General features: G+C 37.5%; 1 protein-coding gene across 29 annotated transcripts in view; it reads left to right on the top strand.

Moving 5' to 3' along the window:
* The window catches only part of atl (atlastin GTPase), a 496293-nt gene that overhangs the window by 216299 nt on the left and 256425 nt on the right, over positions 1-23569 (top strand). For all 29 annotated transcript variants that reach the window (XM_067100861.1, XM_067100852.1, XM_067100868.1 and 26 more), the window contains 2 exons: positions 964-1056; positions 1459-1597. In XM_067100861.1, coding sequence (XP_066956962.1) covers positions 964-1056; positions 1459-1597 — 232 coding nt within the window. The remainder of the gene's footprint in view (positions 1-963; positions 1057-1458; positions 1598-23569) is intronic.

Genomic DNA, 23569 nt, shown 5'->3' on the forward strand with positions numbered 1-23569 from the left:
CGATTTGGAGCGGGATAAATAATCGACAATTACATTGTTCCTTCCAAAAATGTTCTCTCTCTCTCTACACAGCATGGTTATACAATCAGTCAGGGGAGCTGCTATGGCTGAGAAACTCGAACAGAATTGGCGATAAACTCTAGGCACATCCACAAATCTTTGTAACTCTTTCACTACTTTAGAAACAAACTTGGCTTGCCCAATATTATCAAGTAATTGATCAATAAGAGGTAAGGGATAATTATCAGCCACACTGATGGAATTCAATTTCCTATAGTCAGTACACATCCTGAATGAGCCATCTGGTTTCTTCACTAACACACAAGGAGAACTGTAATGACTTGAACTGGGTTCTGCTAATCCGTGCTGCAATAAATATTCAACTTTTTTCAAAACATCTCGATGAAAAGGTGATACATGGTAAGCGCGCTCTGTTTAAACGACTTGCCATCTTCTCTGATCTTTATCTCATGCTTTGTCAAGTCGGTACACCTAGGTACGTCTACAAAAATCTCAGGGAAACTTTAAATAATTTCACTTAATTCCTTGCTTTGTTCAACACATGGATGTTTTAGTTTGTTCTCCAAATTTTCCACTATTGAAGAATTGTTCTTTATACACTGGGTAGATTACAGTATTCCTTTTGTCAGTCAAAGTTGATTACTATATGGACTCATTATTGATTGTTTTTTGAGAAGCCAGTTTAATTTGCTCGTAGAGAGCAGTAGAAACAGAAAATCAATTAATTATCTCCACTATTAAGGCAAATATGAAATCCTTGCAGATGCTTGTAACCCAAGACAGACTTAGGTGCTTCTCACAACCTGTGGGTTAAAGTTATAAGTGACCAGATGTACGGACAATATTCTTTTTCATGTTTATCATAATTGATGTAAGATTATTTTTGTTGGACTTTCTTCATAGTCTTAGCTTGTATGCAATTTCTTTTTAATCTGTCAACAGAGGCTGCATTTTTTAGTACGAGATTGGGGATTCCCATATGAAGTTCCCTATGGACATCTTGGGGGTCAGCAGTTGCTGGATGAAATTCTTATGGTAAGAAACAGCAGAATGGCCACTGAAGATATAAACAAAAATATAAAACATTCTTTACTGAAGATAAAAAATTCCTAACAAATGTCAGTTGTTATTGAAGGGCCATTGGTATTATTGGAATTTCCGAAATCTCTCATTTGATTTTTTTTTTATGTGTTGAGAATTTAAAGTTGACAGTAGTATTTTGTTCATGTTTTGTTCAGTTTATGCAAAAGATATTCTACTATCAGTTTGTATGGCTCAGTTCTTATCATGGATATCAAATAATTAATTCGCTGAATACTGTATAGTGTCAATAACTGTGTGAAAAATCTGTCAAAACTATGCTTTATACATGCATAATAATGTATGAAAAATGTAGATTCTTACAATACTTAAAGAAAACTTCCCATCTCTGACAAGGTGAAAGAAAAGCAGCATCCAGCACACCAAGAAGTTCGTCGTGATCTTCGGAAGTGCTTCAGAGACATAAATTGCTATTTAATGCCTCATCCTGGCTTTAAAGTCATCCAGAAGGCAGACTTTGATGGCAGATTAGCAGGTATGTAACTTCTGTTGTAATTTTTCTACACCCTGTTAGTTCCAGAATAAGTAATTTGAAGACATACCCAGCAGGCAGTCATTATTAACAAATATCTTTAGGTTTCAAGTGGAGAGAAAGAGAGAAAAGTTTAGATTTTTTCTCTCAGACTGTACTATAATGTATTTTCAAGCCATTAAAAAGAAACAAATTTTAGGTCTTAAATAATAGAAAATATTTTTTGATGCTGCAGATATATACCATTTACATACAGGAGTTCATGTTTGATTCTTGTGTCTATAATGTCTAAGATTACAATATTTGCTTATTGGCGGCGTTGGTTAACAGCATTTCGGTTTTACGACTCTTGGCTAACAACGTCATTAACCAGATTTTCAGCACCAGTAAGTGGTTTATCAGTGTCAGTAAGCAATTTTCAGCATTGGTAAGTGGTTTATTGGTGTAGTAAGCGTTTTATTAGCGCCGATTGGTGCGGTAAGCATTTTATCAGCTTCGATTTGGCACTTACGGCATTGTAAACGCCATTTATCACCATAATTGCCATGATATTCTGGTTACTTATGATTTTCAGTTATCGGCGCTCAACTGGGAAAGGGACCTCCACTGTTAACTGGGGACTGCCTGTATAAACAAAAAGTATGCGTATATCTATTTCTAGCATTCCTAGTGTATACATAATCAAGAGGAGATTTATATTGCAAACTGGAGTAGGTGGGTCAGTTTTGTTCATGCACGCAAATACAAGCAGTCCCTGGTTACTGGCGGGGCTCCGTTCTGACAGCGTGACAATAAGCGAAAATCACCAATAACCTGAAATCACCAAATTTGGGGGTTTTTTGGCAATTTTCCTTACAAGAGCCGAAAATCACCAATTTTCAGTTATCGGCGCCTCTGTTAGGTATGTATCGGTGCCAGTATGCGATTATTGGTGCCGATAAGTGGAAATTGAAACATATTTTCGCCGATTTTTGTCACTAGACAAATACCGGAAAACCTGATTGCCGATAACCGGAGACTACTTGTAACCTATATACAAGTAATACCTCAATTATCTGGGTTAATAGAGCCAAGGGCCTGTTGGATAATGTTGAAATCTGCATAATGGTGAGTAAAAAAATCTAGGTGTATGTATGGGCAACTCCGTACCCTTCCTCACCTAACATTGTCAATACTGTACTTCATAGTGGTAAACACTTAATATTTTTATAAACAATAATGATCATACTTTAAACTTTATGCAAAAAGCAATTATGTACATTATTTTCCCATATTTGTAACAAAAACTCCATTAATACACTGAAAAAGAAGCAACCCTTTCCTTGTCTCTTGTACACAACACGTAGTTTGGTAGCCTGAACGGTTTCCATTTAAAGCCAAAACACTAAATATACTTATGGATAATAACCATTACATTTAAAATAAAATAAAAGTGCATAAATTTCTTGTGTATGTGACACATAGTTTGGTAGTCTACATGTTTTTCATTTACAGTAAAATACATGGTATTGTTCACTTAAAAAGTAAACCCCTTTTTCTCTCGTATGCAACACAGTATGGTAATTTACACTATTTAATCAAAATAACAATTGTAATAACACTATAAAGAGACTTTTTACTCTCTCACATACCTATGTGCGCTGACTTTCTTGCTTAAGATGACTGGGCAATACTGTTCCCCTCGACTATATGTTATCAGGTCCAACTTGCTCCACTCCATCCTCTCAACAATTTTCAGTTTTTGCTTAAGGGTCAACACCTTCCTCCCTCTTAGGATGAGGTGGGGCCATACACACAATCAGCAGCACAACACAAGCATGGCCTGCAATTCTGGAGGCACTGCTAAGAATGCCACATGCTCCATAAGTAAGAGTGAATGCAGTCCACTTGAAAACAGTTCAAACATGTGACTAATGAAGCAGAAAGAGGGGAAAATGGTCTTTGTTATTGAGTGCACTATGCTTTGAGGATGTAGCCAATTAGCATACAAAATATGTTTATGATGCAGTTTCTATCAGCCATTCAGAATCACAAAATAACAATGATGTAGTGCTTGTCCACCCACACACCTTCTATGATTTGTCCCTAAACTGATGACATATCCATATCAACCAATAACAAGCAATAAACCAGATGACATTTCATGATGTGTTACGTGAAGTCAAGCTTTTGAGCCCATAGCAGTTGTGAAAGCTAACTCTTTTCCTCTAAATCTCACTCTGTATGTTCATAAGTTTGTTTCTTAGAGCATTACTTGGTAACTTGTTGCCATTTTTTTGCTTTGCTTCATTTACTGTACCATATTTGATTACAAGTTTAGTTGACTCTAATTATGATTAGCTGCATATCATACAGTACACAAGAATATTTTATCACTGTTGATGTTTCATCTCCAATCACTGAAAAAATATTTAAAATGTGAATTTCATATGTAGGCAGAATAACACTAAACAGGCTGTAGCAAGTTCACCAACACTGCAGAGTAAGTGCGTACGTACGTCTTGCCTTTTTTTTTTTTGCTTGATTTACTGTACTGTATTCAATTACAAGTTTAGTTGACTCCAAGTATGATTATCACATATACCATAACAATGCGAAAGAGAATATTTCATTACTGTTGATCTCTCTCTCTCTCTCTCTCTCTCTCTCTCTCTCTCTCTCTCTCTCTCTCTCTCTCTCTCTCTCTCTCTCTCTCTCTCTTGTAGCCTATGCTCACTAATGCATTTATCTTTTGGTTTGAAAAATAAAAAATGAGAAAATACAGTAAAAATATAGACAAGAATACTGTAGTATAAAATATAAATAAAATAAAGTAAAGGATCTCTCTCTCTCTCTCTCTCTCTCTCTCTCTCTCTCTCTCTCTCTCTCTCTCTCTCTCTCTCTCTCTCTCTCTCTCGTAACCTATGCACACCATTGCATTTATCTTTTGGTTTGAAAAAATAAAAAAGTGAGAAAACACAGTATAAATATAAATGAGAACACTCTGGCATATCTCAGTACTGTACATATCGTTTAATAAAATATGAATTACTGTATCAGAAACGTAAAAACCTTAAACCAACTAAGCTCTATCAAATCAGGTCTACCTAGCCCTCTTCACCCGTCCAACACTGCATCCCCACCCCCTCCCAGCTGGAGAAATTGGTCCCCAGCTCCACCCTCCTTCTAAAGCAACCCCTTCTCAAGTTCCTCCACTCAACCTTACTGTCAAGTGTCATGGTGATCCAGATAAATGAGGGATTACTATTCCATTCTATATAAGAACTAGGAATCATGCAGATAATGAGTGTGGAGTCCTGAACCAATTTCCTGCATGGATCCAAGGGAGAACTATATTGTATTTAGATAATCTGAAGTTTATAAGCAAAAACTCCATTACTATGAATAGATATCAGACTAACGTCATTATGAACTATGTAGGTTAATCAAGTTTGACCAGTGTAATGACTATGGCATTCCTTACTTACAAAATGTTGTATTTCAAAGTAATTCTGGCTTGTCTTTGGATCAGTCGGATCGATTTAACCCATGGATATTTTAGGAGCACCCATAATTTTACCACTAGTCCTGCAGTTATCCTTCCCCCAAAGACTCCTAACTCCTTGTGTGTGGATGCTGGGTATCATGAGGGAAAGGCTGTGGGTTTACCCTTGAAAATCCTCACAGTTCAGCTCTATGTAGTGGCTGTTAAACTGAATTAGTTAGGGATTTCTTGCCCTACTTTGCTTGAACTTCTGAAGTTCCAGTTGCACGGCATCCTCTGGGAGGCTATTCCACAGTCCAACAGTGTGAGGAATAAAGGATCTCTGGAACTGAGAAGTTCGACAGCGAGGCACATTTACCAATATGCAGTAAATGTGCCTCACTGTTGAACTTTTCAGTTCCAGAGATCCTTTATTCCTCATACTGTTGGACTGAGGAACAGCCTCCCAGAGGATGTCATGCAATTGGAACGTCAGAAGTTCAAGCGAAGATGTAGTGCATTACTACCCTAATACTATTCTCCTTGAATTTTAATACATTTTTATTTTTTTTACTTTATTAATTTGTTTTTTATTTTTTGATAAGTGGGATCTCTTCTTTCTGTATTTCCCTTTACCTCCTCGTATTTCTTCCTAATGAACACCATATTCTTTGGAAGCTTGAATGTCAAGTCAATGGCCCCTGTGGACTTGTTTCATATGAATAGGTTTCATCTTCTGAATAATATAATAATAATAATACATAATTTTATGTTCTGTTTTTCTTTCTTTGTTCTTTTGTTATTGGCCTTGAATATGACAAGGTTGTACAGCAAGCTGCCACAGACTAGATTCAAGTTGCTGATGTGACTGAAAGAGGTGAAAGTATCGTATCACGCTCGATTCTTCACACTGGATCTGAAAGTATTGTGTGTGCCTTCGTGGAACTTTAGGTATTTCATAAGAGAGGTTCATCCATCCTCTTTTACTGATGGCGCAAATGCTTTGACACAGGATTTTCAAATTTCCTTTCTTAAGATTCAGGTAAAAACAAACCTTAAACTAGGACATTAGAGTAAAATGAGAAGAAATAAATTAAGAGAAAGATTTAGAATACATCTTACCAATTTTGCGTCCCATTTTTGAAGGGAAAATTTGTTGAAACTTCCAGTTATGAGAATTTACAAAAAAAAAATCTCTCCCAGGCTTGAAAATTACCCAATATCAAGATGCCAGTAAAAAAATGTTCTTTAAACAATTGGCAGACAATCAATGAATGGTTCAAACCTCAATTGTTCGCCATTATTCTCCAATTAAAATATTGTGACAATCACCAGCCATCTTTTGGGTTGCACACATCTTAAAATCTCATTGTCATCTATCTTATGCACTTTTATGCTTATGTTCCCATCTGTTGTAAGGCTTTGTCTCTTTCCAAAGATTTTATGGGTGTTTCCATTGGATTTAGTCCTGCTTTTTATACCTCAGTATTCGTAAGCTCCAGAACTCATCGAATTCTGTACTCAATGCACCTGGGCACTTGATTTGCAAGCTGATACATGTTTGTCTTGAGACGCTGTGATGCATTGCCTCTTTCACGCCAAAGAAAAAGATCAGCGTTTGTCAAAGAGTAGCTCAATGAGTGCAGATCCCATGTCAATCCATCCTAACCTTTGTTTGTGTGTGTTTTTTTCTGGAGTAGGATTCATTTTTGGTAGAATTTACTAGGCTAGGTTTACTGTGCCTGTTACATTTTCAGCCAGTTATGTTGATAATGCACATTATATCTAAATTAGTGTTTAACTATTTACTAGGCTTAAAAGCAAACGTTTGGTGGACTAAACGTAAATCGTCATACATTTAACCAAGTTTACGAGAGTTATGGCATGTCTAATAATTAATTACTGTGTCTTATCTTATTAAAAACCACATACTGTACTATACCAAACAAAACACTGGCATAAACAGCAGAGTTCTGACGTAAACAACTGACTCGAAAAATGGCAGTTTACTGATGTTAGTTACCATAACTTTTGTATGTATACAAAGAGTTGCGATGCATTAACTTATTAAAAACTTGCCAATTGTCAGTGGTGACTTCCATAAGTAAAAATATAGTAATATTTTATTCATTTTTCATGCAGTGGAAAAGGTCTTTTGGGCTACGGCAGTCAGGGGTTACAGCATTCCGACCTTATGGCACTTGGCTCACTGTGCCGTAAGCACCATTTATTCCCATTATTATTATGATGTTCCAGTTTACAGCGTTTTTCGGGTTACAGCATGTTGCCATGGATGGAACTCCTGCCGTAAACCATGGACTGCCTGTTTGGAACTGAATTTAAGCTGTGGCATGAAAAAAAAAATGAATGACCTGCAAAACGTGTTTGAATAGGCAAAAGCAGCATCCAGAATTGATGAAATCACACCATCACTTGATTTGAAATATACTGCAGTTATAAATAATAAAGGGAAGCTGCATTTTTAATCCAGCTTTGATAGCTTATAAAAAAAAGTATCTCCGAATTACGTTTAACACTAATGGCAGTGATGATGTTGGTAAAATGCAATCAGCTGATGTTCCTAAGAATGTAAACATTGCCAGAATGCAAGTGGCGCCTGAGTGCGCTGTTCATGTTTTATAGTATAATAACATGACAATACATACAATATAAAACATCAGTTTTATTAAAATTAATTCTACTTATATGCACGTGTACTGTTTGACTTTTGCAGATGGCTACTATTGGTAAAATAGCCTAACCGTGGCCAACAGTTCACATGCAGCTCTGGCCATCTTCAGTATGATGTGTCCTCTTAACATTTGATTAAAAATTGTTTTGGGAAGTCTCACGATAACAAGATTATACTGTATATGGTTAAATATGAATTTTCATAATAACTGGGACCAGAAATGTCATTAAATTTTGTCAATCTTAAAACTTACAATGAGACACTATCCTCCACAAGAAATATTTTGTTTTTAAAATGTTGAGTAAGGGATTAAAAACCAGTAGTGATAATAATGGGCTGAAAAGGAATTTAGTTATAAGCATTATAAAGCAAAGCACAGAGAGAGAGAGAGAGAGAGAGAGAGAGAGAGAGAGAGAGAGAGAGAGAGAGAGAGAGAGAGAGAGAGAGAGAGAGAGAGAGAGAATAGCTAAATACGAGAGCTGACCTTTCTGTGGAGTAGCGAGTGCCAAAAATGTGATCACAGGAAATAAAAAGACAATTAAACCTGCGGATGTTCAAGGAATCAAAACTGTAACCAAACAGAGGCCTTAAACTCTAGGAAATGAAACACTTGTTGATTTGGATAAAAGAAAAATAGTGGGTGGTAGTGTTACCAAGGCCATGATTTGTGAAAAAGCAAAAGTTAAAATGAACTACTTTATGCAGTACAGTATATATTTGTTTTTAATTATTGTTTTCATTAATGATTGTGTTGTATTACTGTATAAGTAAAATACCAGCCCATCATTGCATAAAATGCCTTTTAGAATGGCATTATCCGAGGTGGTCTAGTACGAATTAATTCACTTTACATTATCTTGTATGGGGAAAATTTGTTTTATATAAGTGACTTACCAAGCAATTACATAGCTAACAGCTTCCTACCACGGCAGACCAAAAATTCAAATTTCGTGGTGGCGCCACCATTGCTAGTGTAGGTGACAGGGTCCTGCCCACTATCGGGACTGACAGGTACAACTCAGCGTGAAACATAATTAGTTTTCTGCTGGCTCCCGATCAACATCGGTGGTTTTTGGGCAGTGCCTTTTGTCATATGTTGGATTGGTTTCCTGTTATTGGTGACGTACTCAGATTTTGTTTTGTAATTTTTCACTATTTTGCCATATCAGATTCTAGTTTTCTAGAGTTTGGTTCTGTACTGAGGTATGTAAAACTAGATTAACCCTTAAACGCCGAGCCTCTATTTACAAAAACGTCTCCTGTATGCCGGCAGCGTTCGGGAGCTAGCGCTGAAGCGGAAAAAAAGTTTTTTTTTTCAAAAATCACAGCACGCTTAGTTTTTAAGATTAAGAGTTCATTTTTGGCTCCTTTTTTTTGTCATTTGCCTGAAGTTTAGTATTCAACCATCAGAAATGAAAAAAAATATCATTATCATATATAAATATTGAAATATATGACAGCACAAAAAAAATTTTTCATATATAATTTTATACAAATCGAGCTGTGAGCAAAACGGTTAGAGCTAACGGGTTATTTTTTTTTCTTTGTATTGTACACTAAATTGTGATGATTTTGGTATATAACAAATTGTAAAACGATCAAAGTAACACAGAGAAAATATTATCACAAAATGATGCATGAATTCATAACGAGCGGACGTAAAAAACTGTTTTTTTCAAAAATTCACCATAAATCGAAATATTGTGCTAGAGACTTCCCGTTTGTTGAAAAATGAAGCTAATTGATTTAATATTACTAGTCTGTAAGTGTTTTAGCTTACAATTGCAGTTTTCGACCATTTCGGTCGAGTTAAAGTTGACCGAAAGTCAAATTTTTTCTATATTGTGATTTATATGAATATATTTCAAAGCTGATAAAAGCTACAACCATGAGTTACTTTCTGTTGTATTGTACATGAAATTGCGCACATTTTCATATATAAAACTTTATGTAAAGACTAATATAAAATGGTGCAAATACTACGACAACGTGACGAAAGAATTTCTGTGATGTTCGGCCGAGTTACCACGCTGACGTAAGGAAAATGTTTTTTTCAAAAATTCATCATAAATCGAAATATTGTGCTAGAGACTTCCAATTTATTGCAAAATGAAGGTAAATGATTGAATATTACTAGAATGTAAGAGTTTTAGCTTACAATTGCGTTTTTTTACCATTTCGGTCGAGTTAAAGTTGACCAAAGGTTGAGATTTTGGCAGTTATCGTGACTTATGTGAAAATATTTCAAAACTGATAAAAGCTACAACCATGAGCTATTTGCTGTTGTATTCTACATGAAATTGCGCACATTTTCATATATAAAAGTTTATGTAACGACTAATGTAAAACGATGCAAACATTACGACAACGTGAAAAGAATTTCTGAGATGTTCGGCCGAGTTACGGCACAGAGCGTAAGGAAAAAGTTGTTTTTTCAGAAATTCACCATAAATTGAAATATTGTGCTAGAGGCTTCCAGTTTGTTGCAAAATGAAGGTACATGATTGAATATTACTAGAATGTAAGAGTTTTAGCTTATAATTGCGGTTTTTGACCATTTCGGTCGAGTTAAAGTTGACCAAAGGTTGAAATTTTGGCAGCTATCGTGATTTATATGAAAATATTTCAAAATTGATAAAAGCTACAACCATGAGTTATTTTCTGTTGTATTCTACATGAAATTGCACACATTTCCATATATAAAACTTTATGTAACGACTAATATAAAACGGTGCAAACATTATTAACGACAACGTGAAAGAATTTCTGGCGCAGATGTAAGGAAAAAGTTTTTTTAAAATTCACCATAAATCGAAATATTGTGCTAGAGACTTCCAATTTGTTGCAAAATTAAGGTAAATGATTGAATATTACTAGAATGTAAGAGTTTTAGCTTACAATTGCATTTTTTGACCATTTCGGTCGAGTCAAAGTAGACCGAAAGCTGAAATTTTGGCAGTTATCGTGGTTTATATGAAAATATTTCCAAACTGATAAAAGCTACAACCATGGGTTGTATTTTGCTGTATTTTACATGAAATTGCACACATTTTCATATATAAAACTTTATGTAACGGCTAATATAAAACAGTGCAAAAATTACGACAAAATGACGAAAGAATTTCGGCCAAGTTACCGCGCAGGCGTAAGGAAAAAGTTTTTTTCAAAAATTCACCGTAAATCGAAATATTGTGCTAGAGACTTCCAATTTGTTGCAAAATGAAGGTACATGATTGAATATTACTAGAATGTAAGAGTTTTAGCTTACAATTGCATTTTTCGACCATTTTGGTCGAGTCAAAGTTGACCGAAGGTTGAAATTTTTTGTAGTCGACGTACGGTATGTCCACTTGACACCCAACAGACAATTTTAGTCGACGTATGATACGTCCAGTAGGCGTTTAAGGGTTAAGTAAGGTTATGTATGATTCTCATACTAAATGTATTAGATGTAGGGGGCAAGATTGTAATGGGGAGATTACTTGTCAGGAATGTCAGGATTGGGATGCACAGCAGTGGAAGGTTAATCAGTCCCGTCTGATAAACTTGATAAAGATAGGAATAGGAAGACTACTCTCAGAGCAGAGCATAGAGCTAGCTTAGAAGCTACTCCTTTGCCTTCATTTGCTGAGGGTAGTGCCGTTTCTTCCCCAGTTATCCCTTCGGTTTCTCCCATTTTGAGTCCTCCTACTGATTTACCACGCACTCCTTTACCGTCTTCCCATGCTTCTGATCTTAACACCATAGCCAGTCTCGAGCCTAGGGTCGATTAGAAGTTAGTTTTTGGCCAATACGGTCATGAATCTTGGATTATCTTTTAAGGCTTTTGTTGATAAAGCTTCTGTTCCAGGTATTTTGTGCTACCAGTGTTCCAAGTGCTAGTAAAGTGCAGAATGAGAGTGTTGTGTTTTCTGAGGAGGTAGCTGTCTGTCCTACCAGTGTTCCTAGAAGAAGGTCCCTGTCCCGCTCCCCTGCACCGGAGAGAAGACATACCGGAGGTCGAAGGGAGGCTGTTAGGGTTTGCCCACAGGCAGTTGTCCCCTCCGTCAAGCCTGTTGCACGTTCCCAGGTGTCGACTGAGTGCCACTGGAAAGGGTCTCTTTTAGTGCGCATCACATGTCTGATTCGGAAGATTCATCATTGGATGGAAGGCGTCGTCAGCATCGGTCTTCTGTTTCTCGTCTGTTGAAGAGGCATTCTGCGGTTGCAGACAGCTCTCCTTCTCCTCCTGTTAAGAGACTTAAAGAACTCAGTGTTAGTTCTCAACCTTCTTGCAGTTTTGCTGCTCCACCTCCTTCGTCTTCTCAGGTTCGACAATCAGCCTGGGATAATCCGGAGTCTTTTGGCTCTGAAGATCGCCTGGTCTTGTTTCCTAAGTGCTCGCCACCTCAGCCCAAGGGCTTTCGGGCTCCTGAGTGCCTTCCTTCTCCCGAACGCCTGGTGCCAGCTGCTCAGTCTCAGGCACCTGTGCCTGCTCGTTTGGCCCAACTTCTTCAAAGAGAGTTGTTGGCAAGGCTACTTTCACTTTTCCTCCTTCGAAGCTTCTTAAGAGGAGATACAGATTTTATACCACTTGGGGAGCACCTTCCTTGGGAGTTTCTGCCTCCCAGGGGAACTTCTCCGGTTTGGTTGATGCATCATGTCGTACTGCTTTCGCCTCTGCGAAAGTCATCTCATCTCCTGAACTGGATCATCTTGTTCGTAATATTTTCAAGGTTTTGGATATTTCTAGTTTCCTGGATTGGCCTGGAAAATTGAAGGCTGCCCAGCCCTTGCGGAAGACACTGCTTCAGACTGGCTTAATGTTGTGTCTTGTGCAGACAAGGCAGTGAGGAATGGTTCGGCTGAACTTGCATCGCTATATGCGATGGGCTCGTTGAAGAAGCGGGAGCTGTGGTGCTCCTTTACCACTAAAGGCGTGACCTCCATCCAGAAGTAAGCTCTCTTATTCGTTCCGCTTGATAAATCTTATCTCTTTCCCCAGGGCATCGTTAAAGAAGTTCTTTTGGATCTGCAGAAGAAATCGACTACTGATCTTCTGACCCTGTTGTCAAAGCGTCCTGAGGTAGCTCCTGCAGTCATTTCCAAGTCTTTTTCACCTCTACAGCCTCAGCCCTTTCATGGAGGAAGATCCAGAACCCAGTCCAGACCTCGCTCAAACCTTCATCCTCCAGCGAAGTCATTTAAGAAGTCTTCGGCCAAACCAGCCACCAGTAAATGAGACCCTTGCCCTTCGTGCCCCAGTAGGTGCCAAATTGCACCTTTTTTGGGAGGAATGGAGTCGCAGGGGTGCAGAACCTTGGGTAGTGCAGGTTCTGAAGACAGGCTACTCCATTCCTTTCAATCAGACTCCTCCGCTTTCAAAGTCACTGATCACCTTGACAGCTTACTCGGCAGGGTCCGAGAAGCTTTCGGCCCTCGCTCAAGAGATGGATTCTCTCCTTCGTAAAGGAGTGGTGGAGGAAGTTGTAGACTTTTCGTCGGAGGGTTACAAAAGACTTTTTGTTGTCCCCAAGGCTTCCAGGGGCTGGAGACCAGTTTTGGATGTCTTCTCTAAACTTGTTTTTGGCGAAGACCAAGTTCCACATGGAGATGAACCAGTCTGTCGTGTCCTTTCTCCATCAGGACGACTGGATGGTCACCCTGGACATGCAGGATGCGTATTTTCATGTCCCCATCCACTCAGACTTGAGGAAGTTCCTGAGGTTCGTCTTTCGGGGCCGGGTTCTCCAGTTTTGGGCACTGTGCTTCGGCCTGTCCACAGCCCCACAGACCTTTACCCGAATCCTTGCTCCCCTCAGCAAGTGGCTTTATCTTCTCGGGATCAACATGTCCTTATGCCTGGATGATTGGCTTCTCCGCTCTCCGTCAGAGGAGCAATACACGAAAGACTAACAAAGGACCCTTTACCTAACGAAGGAGTTAGGCATCTTGATAAATGTACAGAAGTCCAAATGACTCCACCTCAGAGCATTCCTTATTTGGGGATGGCTCTGAACTCTCGAGTTTTTCGAGATTTTCTCCCCCCCAAGAGGGTCGAGTCGTGTCTCCAGACTATGCAGGAGTTTCTCAGTCTCTCATCTTGTTCTGCTCTCCGGTGGAGGAGCCTTCTTGGAACTCTGGCCTCAGTGGAATCGTTTGTGAGGTTGGGCAAACTTCACATGAGGCCCCTGCAATTCTTCCTGAAGGCAGATTGGTGCAGGAAGACTCAATCAGACTCCGTAGTCTTCCCAGTAACGTCGGAGATCGAGGAGGACCTCCGATGATGGTTATCCAAGGAGAGATTTCAGGATGAACTCTATTCCCTCTGAACCCCAGCCTAGAATTCTACTCCGACGCCTCAGACGTAGGGTGGGAAGTTCTGTTAGGGGGTCAGAAGGTGTCGGGGACGTAACCGCTGCTCAGAAATCCAATCATCTCGGCCTTCATGCTTTTTCTCTACTCATATTGGGGAAAATAGTTGTGATTTACTCAGACAACACCAAGGCTCTGTCCTACATTCGCAAGTCGGGTGGCACCCACTCTTTCACTCTCTACGAGGCAGCCAAAGACCTTCTTCTATGGGCAGAGCAGAATCAAGTCAAGCCACTCCTTCGCTTTGTGCAGGGAAAGATGAATGTTCTGGCAGACCAGTTAAGTCGCCATCACCAGGTTCTCCCTACAGAGTGGACCTTGCATTCCAGAGTCTGCAGCAATCTGTGGAGGCATTGGGGCAAGTCCTCCATAGATGTCTGTACTACATCAAAGAACAACCGACTTCCTCTCTTTTGCTCGCCAGTCCCAGACCCTTTAGCTTGGATGACGGACGCAATGTTGTTAGACTGGACAGGCCTAGACATCTACGCCTTTCTCCCCGTTGGGATAATTCGGGAGCTGTTAAACAAAATTTCAAGGCTTCTTCCACAAGAACAGTCACTGCTCAAACAGCCACATTTTCACAGGTACCATCAAGGGTTGTCCCCTCTGGCCCTGACAGGCTTCAGGCTGTGAGGAGCCTCGTCAGAGCAAAAGGATTTTCACATAGGGCTGCGGAGGCTACTGCTAGATGTAGAAGAGTTTCTTCTAGCAAGCTCTACCAGTCCAGGTGGGCAGTGTTCAGAAGATGGTGTGCACAAAATAATGTGTCTTCCTCTGAAACCTTTGTAATCCAGATTATAGACTTCTTGCTCTTTCTCAAGACTGTTAGGAGACTGTCACCCTTTACAATTAAGGGATATGAGTAACCTTGTCAAGTCTTCTGAGACCTCCAAGACAGATAATCACTCTTCAGTCCCTTGGAATTTGGACGTCGTTTCAAAGTGGCTCATGAGCTCCTCTTCTGAACTCCTTCGTTCTGCCTCTTTAAAGTCCCTCCCTCAGAAGACTCTCTTTCTTGTAACGCTGGCTACAGCAAGGCGAGTAAGCAATCTCCAAGGAATGGATAAGAAAGTTGGTTTTGCCCAAGGAGGTGCAGTTTGCTCTTTTTCGCTTGATTTCCTCGCCATGAACGAGGACGTATCTCGCCCCTGGCCCCGCTTGTTTATTCTTAAGAGCTTGGAGAACATTCTTGGGCTGGAAGAAGGGGGCCTTGCAGCTTTACATCTGCAGGACTGAGAAGATCAGGGGTTCCTCAAGCAAACTCTGATGTTCGGTGAGAAAACCATCTCGCCCGCTCTCTAAGAACGCCCTCTCCTTTTTCTTGAGCCTTATTTCAGAAGCGCATTCTCAGATTCAAGAGGACGCCTTTCCGATCTTGAGGGTAAAGGTTCATGAGGTTCGAACCGTCACCACTTCTTCCGTTCCGTCATAATATGTTGTCGTCTTCCTTTCTCCATCAACCTTTTGGTGATGAAATCTGTTTGTTTCGCACTACCTGAAAGACATGGAAACAGTTTTTGATAACTGTAGTATTTTAGGGCCTTTATCCGTGGCTGGCATGGTGTTGGGAGAGGAAGCATAGGGGCGAACTGCCCCTCTACTGTCTCTTTGCCTTGCTTTTTTTTAGGCGTTGAGTTGTTGGGAAGCCTGGGGGTACAAGCGTACCTGGAGTACCCACCAGATTTTTTATGGTGGGGTATTGGTTGTCTAGTTTTTATTGTGTTTTGGGTTACACTGTTGTTTTTATTCTGGTGATGCGCAGGGCAAGGGCACCTCCTTTTGTCTTTGCCAGCCATCCACAGCTGCAAAATACCCGCTGAAGTAGGGGCAACTCTGGCCAATACGCCCTGCCCTCTACAGGTTAAGATGAGCGCCAACCAAAGGCAGCATTTACCTGTAGCAGCCCTCTTACCAGGTAAGGTACAACAAGCATTATCTCAATGCTAGCAAACTTCTAGTTCAAAATCATTATCTCTTAATGTTTTGGATTAGTTTTATGTCCATCTAACACACCTCCTCTCAGTGTGGAGTCAGCTATGTAATTGCTTGGTAATTCACTTATGTAAAAATGACATTTTTATAAAATAAAGTTTTATATATACTTACCAAGCAATTACATAATCGGAGCCCTCCCTCCTTCCCCACAGGCGGACGTATTTTAGCTCAAATGAATTGATGTTTCCCACTGAGTTGTACCTGTCAGTCCTGATAGTGGGCAGGACCCTGTCACCTACACCAGCAATGTGGCGCCACCACGAAATTTAAATTTTTGGTCTGCCGTGGTAGGAAGCTGTTAGCTATGTAATTGCTTGGTAAGTATATATAAAACTTTATTTTATTATAAAGATGTCATTTTGGTACGCGTCATTTTCGGCACTTATGCCTTCTGGAACCAATTAACGAGTGCTGAGGTATCACTGTACTTTTCTGACTAATTGCTCCTCACCCTCATATGTTGAAACTATCTCAGTCATTGAGATCTAAGTATTTCTGTGCAGCTTAACACCACATCCTTCTGCAACCTCCTCAGTTGTACAGTAGTATGATCTTCCCATTTCTCTACATTGTTTAGTAGTACCCTTTCATAATTCCCCGTCTGCTGAACAGAGTAATACAGGCCTTAATGCTCACAAATTTTTTTTTACTTAATGTGCTATCTCATTTGCAAGTCTAGTAATCTTCTTTTCATTAAGGGTGTTGCAGGTCTCTCTTACCTCCCTTTCAAACACTTTTTGGAGGCCAGTGTGTCCCCAAAGTAATAAAAGTGTTCTACCTTGTCTAAAACCTGCTTAACCATAACGACATAGTACTCCTCCTCCTCCCCCTCCTTCCTTTCTTCTTAATTAGCTCATATAACACATTTTAAAGATGAAAATTCTCTTATTTTTATTTTGTATTTATTGGCATATCTTGTGACACCATTTATTACATTTGATACATAGTCCTGAGTTCATCTCCACATCTCTTCAGGCACATCAACATAGACAATAGACACGTTCCTACCTGAACTTCTTCCTTTACATCTTTTCCAGCCACTATAAAGTAGTCCCTTGCTATACAGTCATTTTTCATGCATTATTTTGCTGTGATAATATACTGGCACCTCAACTTAATGGACCTCAACTTAGCAGATTTCCTTTCTTAGAAGACTCATCATCGTGCATAGTGAAGTGAAAAAAACAAATTTGTACTTATAAGCTTTTGTTTTTACAAGTAAAGTATGTGTGATTATCTTTCCTCATGTGTATAAGCTTTTGTTTTACAAGTAAAGTATGTGTGATTATCTTTCCTCACGCATTTAAAGTTCTAACTAGTGTATAGAGTATAGTTGCATAATGTAATCAGACTACTGCAAATTATTGTTAATATGATTATAAAAGCATTTTGCATAATAATTTTGTTAAAGTGCTTTTGCTTCATTGTATGATGATTCACTCCAAAATTCTAACAATATGCACTTGCAAAAACCAAATAACACAGTTGTATCTAAAACAGTGATAATTTTGATAACACTGTCGATTTACTCTATCCAACTACTGTATATAACACATTATTATCATTGTATCATTTAAAATATAAACATTGTGATCATGTACCATATGCATTCTGGTAATGTTTACCTTCTCAAAATCATCAGCTGGTTCAGTTTTACCAACATCATTACTCATCAGCTGGTTCAGTTTTACCAACATCATTACTGTTAGCTGCTAAATAAAGCATAATTCGGAGATACAGTAAACCCCCGTATTGGGTTCTCATGATTCGCGCACTCACCGATTCGCAGATTTCTCTATGGAATGGGCGAATTTTCCACGAATTATATGTATTCACGGAAAATTCGCCTGTTCGTGTTATTTTTCACCGAGACGTACTCACTAATTACTGTATTTTCATAACATTTTCATGACTAAAAGCACTTTTTGTGATAAAACTAGTAAAATATTCAGATATCCAGGTAGTGCTTGAGTTACAATAATTCGCCTTATGATAATTCGATTTTGAGAAGCGGGTGAGCAATTAATACCAATACAACAATAGAGTATTTATAAAATAGTTTAAAATTTCGCACGGGTGCAGGTAGTAGCGCACAATCAGGCTGCGAGAGAGGCCAAATTACAACAAACCAACTTCTTTCCTCCATCCCTTTATCCCGTCTTCTAGTTAAAAAAGAAAGGGAATGATAAAAGTATTGTTAGTAATGTTATACTCTTGCATAAATACGTACAGCCATAAACAACCGAACGAGAAACTGTTGTTTTGCTTATAACCGAATCGGATAACAACAGCTGTTTTGCCTATGTTTCAACCATCTTACGGTAAATAGTTACCGTAGTTATGTTACAAATGACATTAAGTAGAATAGGACTGATATATTTTTATATTATACCCTTATTTGCTATGGATAAAAGATCGGCAAGGAAGTATACTGCTGTTCAAGCTGCTAATGACTGTAAATTATTGTGCATCGGCAACATGGGTGAAACTCGACCATAAATAAAATTGGAGAGAAAGTATTTAAATCAAAACTACTGGGCATGAAAGAATACATATTACTGCTGTTTTCACTCTGATAAAAGATAAATACGTAAAGCTCATATTATGATGAAATCTAGTGAAAATAGGGAACGGAATCTTGATTTTTTTTAACACAAAACAAACATGCCCCAAACGGCCAACGTCATCTATTAATGAAAAAAATAGCTAAATTAATCTTACAACGAGACGTATTTAAGTTATATTTCGACTTTAAAACACTTCGTATAAGAAAAAGTAACTCTGTCCCTTATAAATAAATTGTCTAGCGATTCATTTACACTAACTATTTCGACCTAAAAACACTTCATATGACGAAAAATAACCTTGTTCCATACAAATAAAATATCTAGAGATTCATTTATGCTAACTAGAAGCAAGGGGAGAGCTCTGAACTGAGTTAAATATGGCGAAACAAACTTGGTGTGTAATCGATTTCCAAACCAAAACATTGATTACTAGGTTATGATCGCAATTTATGATACAAAAGCATTATAAGAATGTATATACAATATTATTGAATATAGTGAAATAAAGCATAACATTTTAAAAGATGCTAGGAAAAGATGCATATTCGTTATGTTGATGGTTGTATAATACGATATTAATATGTGAGTATTGAGTACAGTATAATGTAGGCTAGGCTACCGTATATGTATACGATATACTGTACCATAGTGTAGGCTAAGCTAATTCTTGTTTGTTATTCAGTTTCTCTTTGTATTGAATTATCATAAGTCAAAATGCATGAACCTCCAGAATTTGCTGATATTAATAATTACTATACTGTATATGTATAGTGTACAGTTTATAGTGCTGCTAGGCTACCATATATGTATACATGGTACTGAATACCGTAGTGTAGGCTAGGCTATATTCAAGATACTTTTTTTCCAACAAATGATGGATTTTTTGGAACCTAACCCCATTGTAAGTAGGATAATACCTGTACAAGCATTTTTAGTTTATGTTTGTGTTTGAACTATCAAAATAGGCAGTTCTAAGTGTTTTTTAGAAGGGTTTTAAGTATTTACAGATTTTAGCTATTCGCGGGCGGCTGTGTTACACATCCCCTGCAAATACGGGGGTTTCACTGTACATTATTTTAGAAACTGATAAAGCTTGGTTTTAAAATGCAGCTTATCTTTATCTGTACAAATAAATTTTAGATGAAGTTAAGTGTGATATATCAGTTTCGGATGTTGCTTTCTCCAGTCCAAAGCATTTTGCAGCCAGCACTTTATTCGTTTCTTCAGCTGCAGTTACAGCCTGTAGCTTTAGTGATAGACTTTCTTGCAACCTCTTTCTTCATTGCATGAAGAATGAATAAAAATTAATTTCATTATTGTTTATGAAAGTCACATAACTGAGAATTAGCTAGTTTTTAACAAATCATCAGTTGTAATAAAACTCTAAACATGTGATAGTCATGGCAAGCAAGAGTGGCAAACAGCTGATTTTCGATTCACTTGTTTGTAAAATTATTTGCTGTTGTCTATGCCTGTTTTTTTTTTCTGATCAGTGGTCATTGAAATTGTACATAGTTATTAATTATAAGAAAGTCATGAATTATTAGATAATCCAATAAGTTTGGTAAGCCTAGTTGAATTGAATGTGTGATGATTTGCAAGTAGCCAGTGCTTGTGTACGTGTGCTTATGTATGTACATGCAAGCACTGCATTACTGTGTTTGCTTCTCTCTCTCTCTCTCTCTCTCTCTCTCTCTCTCTCTCTCTCTCTCTCTCTCTCTCTCTCTCACCTAACTACATTACTGTAATAGGTACAATACTGAACTGCAGTAAATGAATGCCAATGAAAATACTTTACCATAGAGAGAGATAGACAGACTGACAAACAGTGCATAGTGTTTGGAACTGATTTTAAAATAAAGATGGTTGTGCTTTATTATATATGTGTATGTATATATATATATATATATACATATATATATGCATGAATTTTGTGTACTTTACATGATTTTTGTGTATTTTATATATCTTGTATGCATACCCCATCGGTAGGTAGAATTACTGTACAGCAATCGGCAATGTTTTTGTATAGGTAAACTGTATATCACTGTATTACTGTATACAGTATGTATTTTTAGAAGCAATTCATTTTGCAGATATTTATATCTGAAATTGGATCAATAAATAAACATTTTAGACTGAATGAAAATAAAAAAAAAAAACACTTGGGAGGTCATTACTTATTTTATATGGAATTTCTGGTCGCTGAAAGCTAAGCAAATTTTTCTACAATACTGTATTTTGGTGGGTACTTATCAGTCTTTGTTTACTTAATGGATTTCATTACTTACCGGGAGGGCAGACTCCCCAGACTGTCTGTTAAGTTGAGGTGCCACTGTCTTTGTCCCATAGGAATTAATATAAAAAGGTTAATCCTATATAGTCTGAAATTCACAGTAACAGTTTTCTCAATCACAGTTGCTATGGTAATATTTGCCCCATAAGAATGAATATGAAAAGGTTAATTCTATATAGTCTGAAAACCATAGTAACAGTCTTCACATTCACAATTGCTATGGTAATATTTGTCCCATAAGAATGAATGTGAAAAGGTTAATTCTGTATAGTCTGAAATTCACAGTAACAGGCTTCACAATCACAGTTGCTATGGTAATATTTGTCCCATGAAAATGAATATGGAAAGGTAAATTCTGTATACAGGCAGTCCCTGGGTTACACTAGACTCAGCTTACCTCATTCAGAAGTTATGATTCTCTTCAAATATATCATTAAAAACTATTTCCCGGGTTACAACTCAAGTTCCAGGTTTACGTCACCAGTCCGACGGGAGACTGGAACTTTATTATGGCTCGAAAATGGCAGAATGGTCAAAAGGAGTTTTTATGAAAAGCTCAATCAAAATGCAGGCTAGGTCATGTTCAAGACACCCAAAGGATTAAAAGTAAGGTCTTCTTACGAATTTCGATGATGTCTCTGGTTACGCTGCCGCGTCGCCACAAAGGAACCCCCATCGTAAACCTGGAACTGCCTGTAGTCTGAAGTGCGTTGCAACAATTTTGACAATCACAGTTGCTATGGCAATATTTGTCCCATAAGAATGAATAAGAAAAAGTCAATTCTGTATAGTCTGAAGTTCAAAGTAACAGTCTTCACAATCACGGTTGTTATGGTAATATTTGCCCCTTAAGAATGATTAAGGAAAGGTTAATTTTGTTTAATCTGAAATTCACAGTAACAGTCTTCACAATCACAGTTGCTATGGTAATATTTGTCCCTAAAGAGTGAATATGAAAAGGTCAATCCTATATTGTCTGAAATTCACAGTAACAGTCTTCACAATCACCATTGCAGTGGTAATATTTGTCCCTTAAGAGTGAATATGAAAAGGTTAATTCTGTTTATTCTGAAATTCACAGTAACATTCTTCACAATTACCATTACTATGGTAATAATGTTCCATAAGAATAAATATGAAAAGTTTAATTCTCTATAGTCTGAAATTCACAGTAACAGTACCATTGCTATGGTAAAATTTGGCCCACAAGAATGAATATGAAAAGTTAATTGTGTATAGTCTGAAATTTACAGTAATAGTCTTCACAGTCACAGTTGCTATGGTAATATTTGTCCCTTAACAATGAATATGAAAAGGTTAATTCTGTATAGTCTGAAATTCACTATAAGTCTTCACAATCACCGTTTCTGTGGTAATATTTTTATCCCATAAAAATGAATGTGAAAAGGTTAATTTTGTATAGTCTTAAGTTCACAGTAACAATCTTCACAATCACCATTGCTATGGTAATATTTGTCCCACAAGAATGAATAATGAAAAGGTTAATTCTGTATAGTCTGAAATTCACTGTAACAATCTTCACAATCACCATTCCTATGGTAATATTTGTACCAAAAAAATTAGTATGAAAAGGTTAATCCTGTATATTCTGAAATTCACAGTAACAATCTTCACATTCACAGTTGCTATGGTAATATTTGTTCCATAAGAATGAATATGAAAAGGCTAATTCTGTATAGTCTGAAATTCAGAGTAACAGTCTTCACAATCACCATTGCTATGGTAAAATTTGGCCCACAAGAATGAATATGAAAAAGTTAATCGTGTATAGTCTGAAATTCACAGTAATAGTCTTCACAGTCACAGTTGCTATGGTAATATTTGTCCCTTAACAATGAATATGAAAAGGTTAATTCTGTATAGTCTGAAATTTACAGTAACATTCTTCACAGTAACCATTGCTATGGTAATATTTGTACCACAAGGTTGAATATGAAAAGGTTAATTCAGTATAGTCTGAAATTTAAAGTAACAGTCTTTGCAGTCACATTTGGTTTGGTAATATTTGTCCCTTAAGAGTGAATATGAAAGAAGTAATTCTGTATAGTCTGAAAGTCGCAGTAACAATCTTCACAATCACAGTTGTCACAGTTGCTTTGGTAATATTTGTCCCATTAGAATAAAGATGAAAAAGTTAATTCTGTATAGTCTGAAATTCACAGTAACAGTCTTAATAATCACAGTTGCTATGGTAATATTTGTCCCATAAGAATAATTTTGAAAAGCTTAACTATGTCTAGTCTGAAAATCGCAGCAACAATCTTCACAATCACAGTTGCTATGGTAATATTTGTTCCATGAGAAATAATATGAAAAGGCTAATTCTGTATAGTCTGAAATTCACAGTAACAATCTTCACAATCACAGTTGCTATGGTAATATTTGTACCGTAAAAATGAATATGAAAACGTTAATCTTGTATTATTCTGAAGTTCACAGAGTTCACAGTAACAGTCTTAATAATCACAGTTACTATGGCAATATTTGTCCCATAAGAATGAATATGAAAAGGTTAATTCTGTATAGTCTGAAATTCACTGTAACAATCTTCACAGTCACAGTTGGTATGCTAATATTTGTCCCA

Source organism: Macrobrachium rosenbergii, chromosome 56 (assembly GCF_040412425.1).
Source record: "Macrobrachium rosenbergii isolate ZJJX-2024 chromosome 56, ASM4041242v1, whole genome shotgun sequence".
NCBI classification, from domain to species: domain Eukaryota; kingdom Metazoa; phylum Arthropoda; class Malacostraca; order Decapoda; family Palaemonidae; genus Macrobrachium; species Macrobrachium rosenbergii.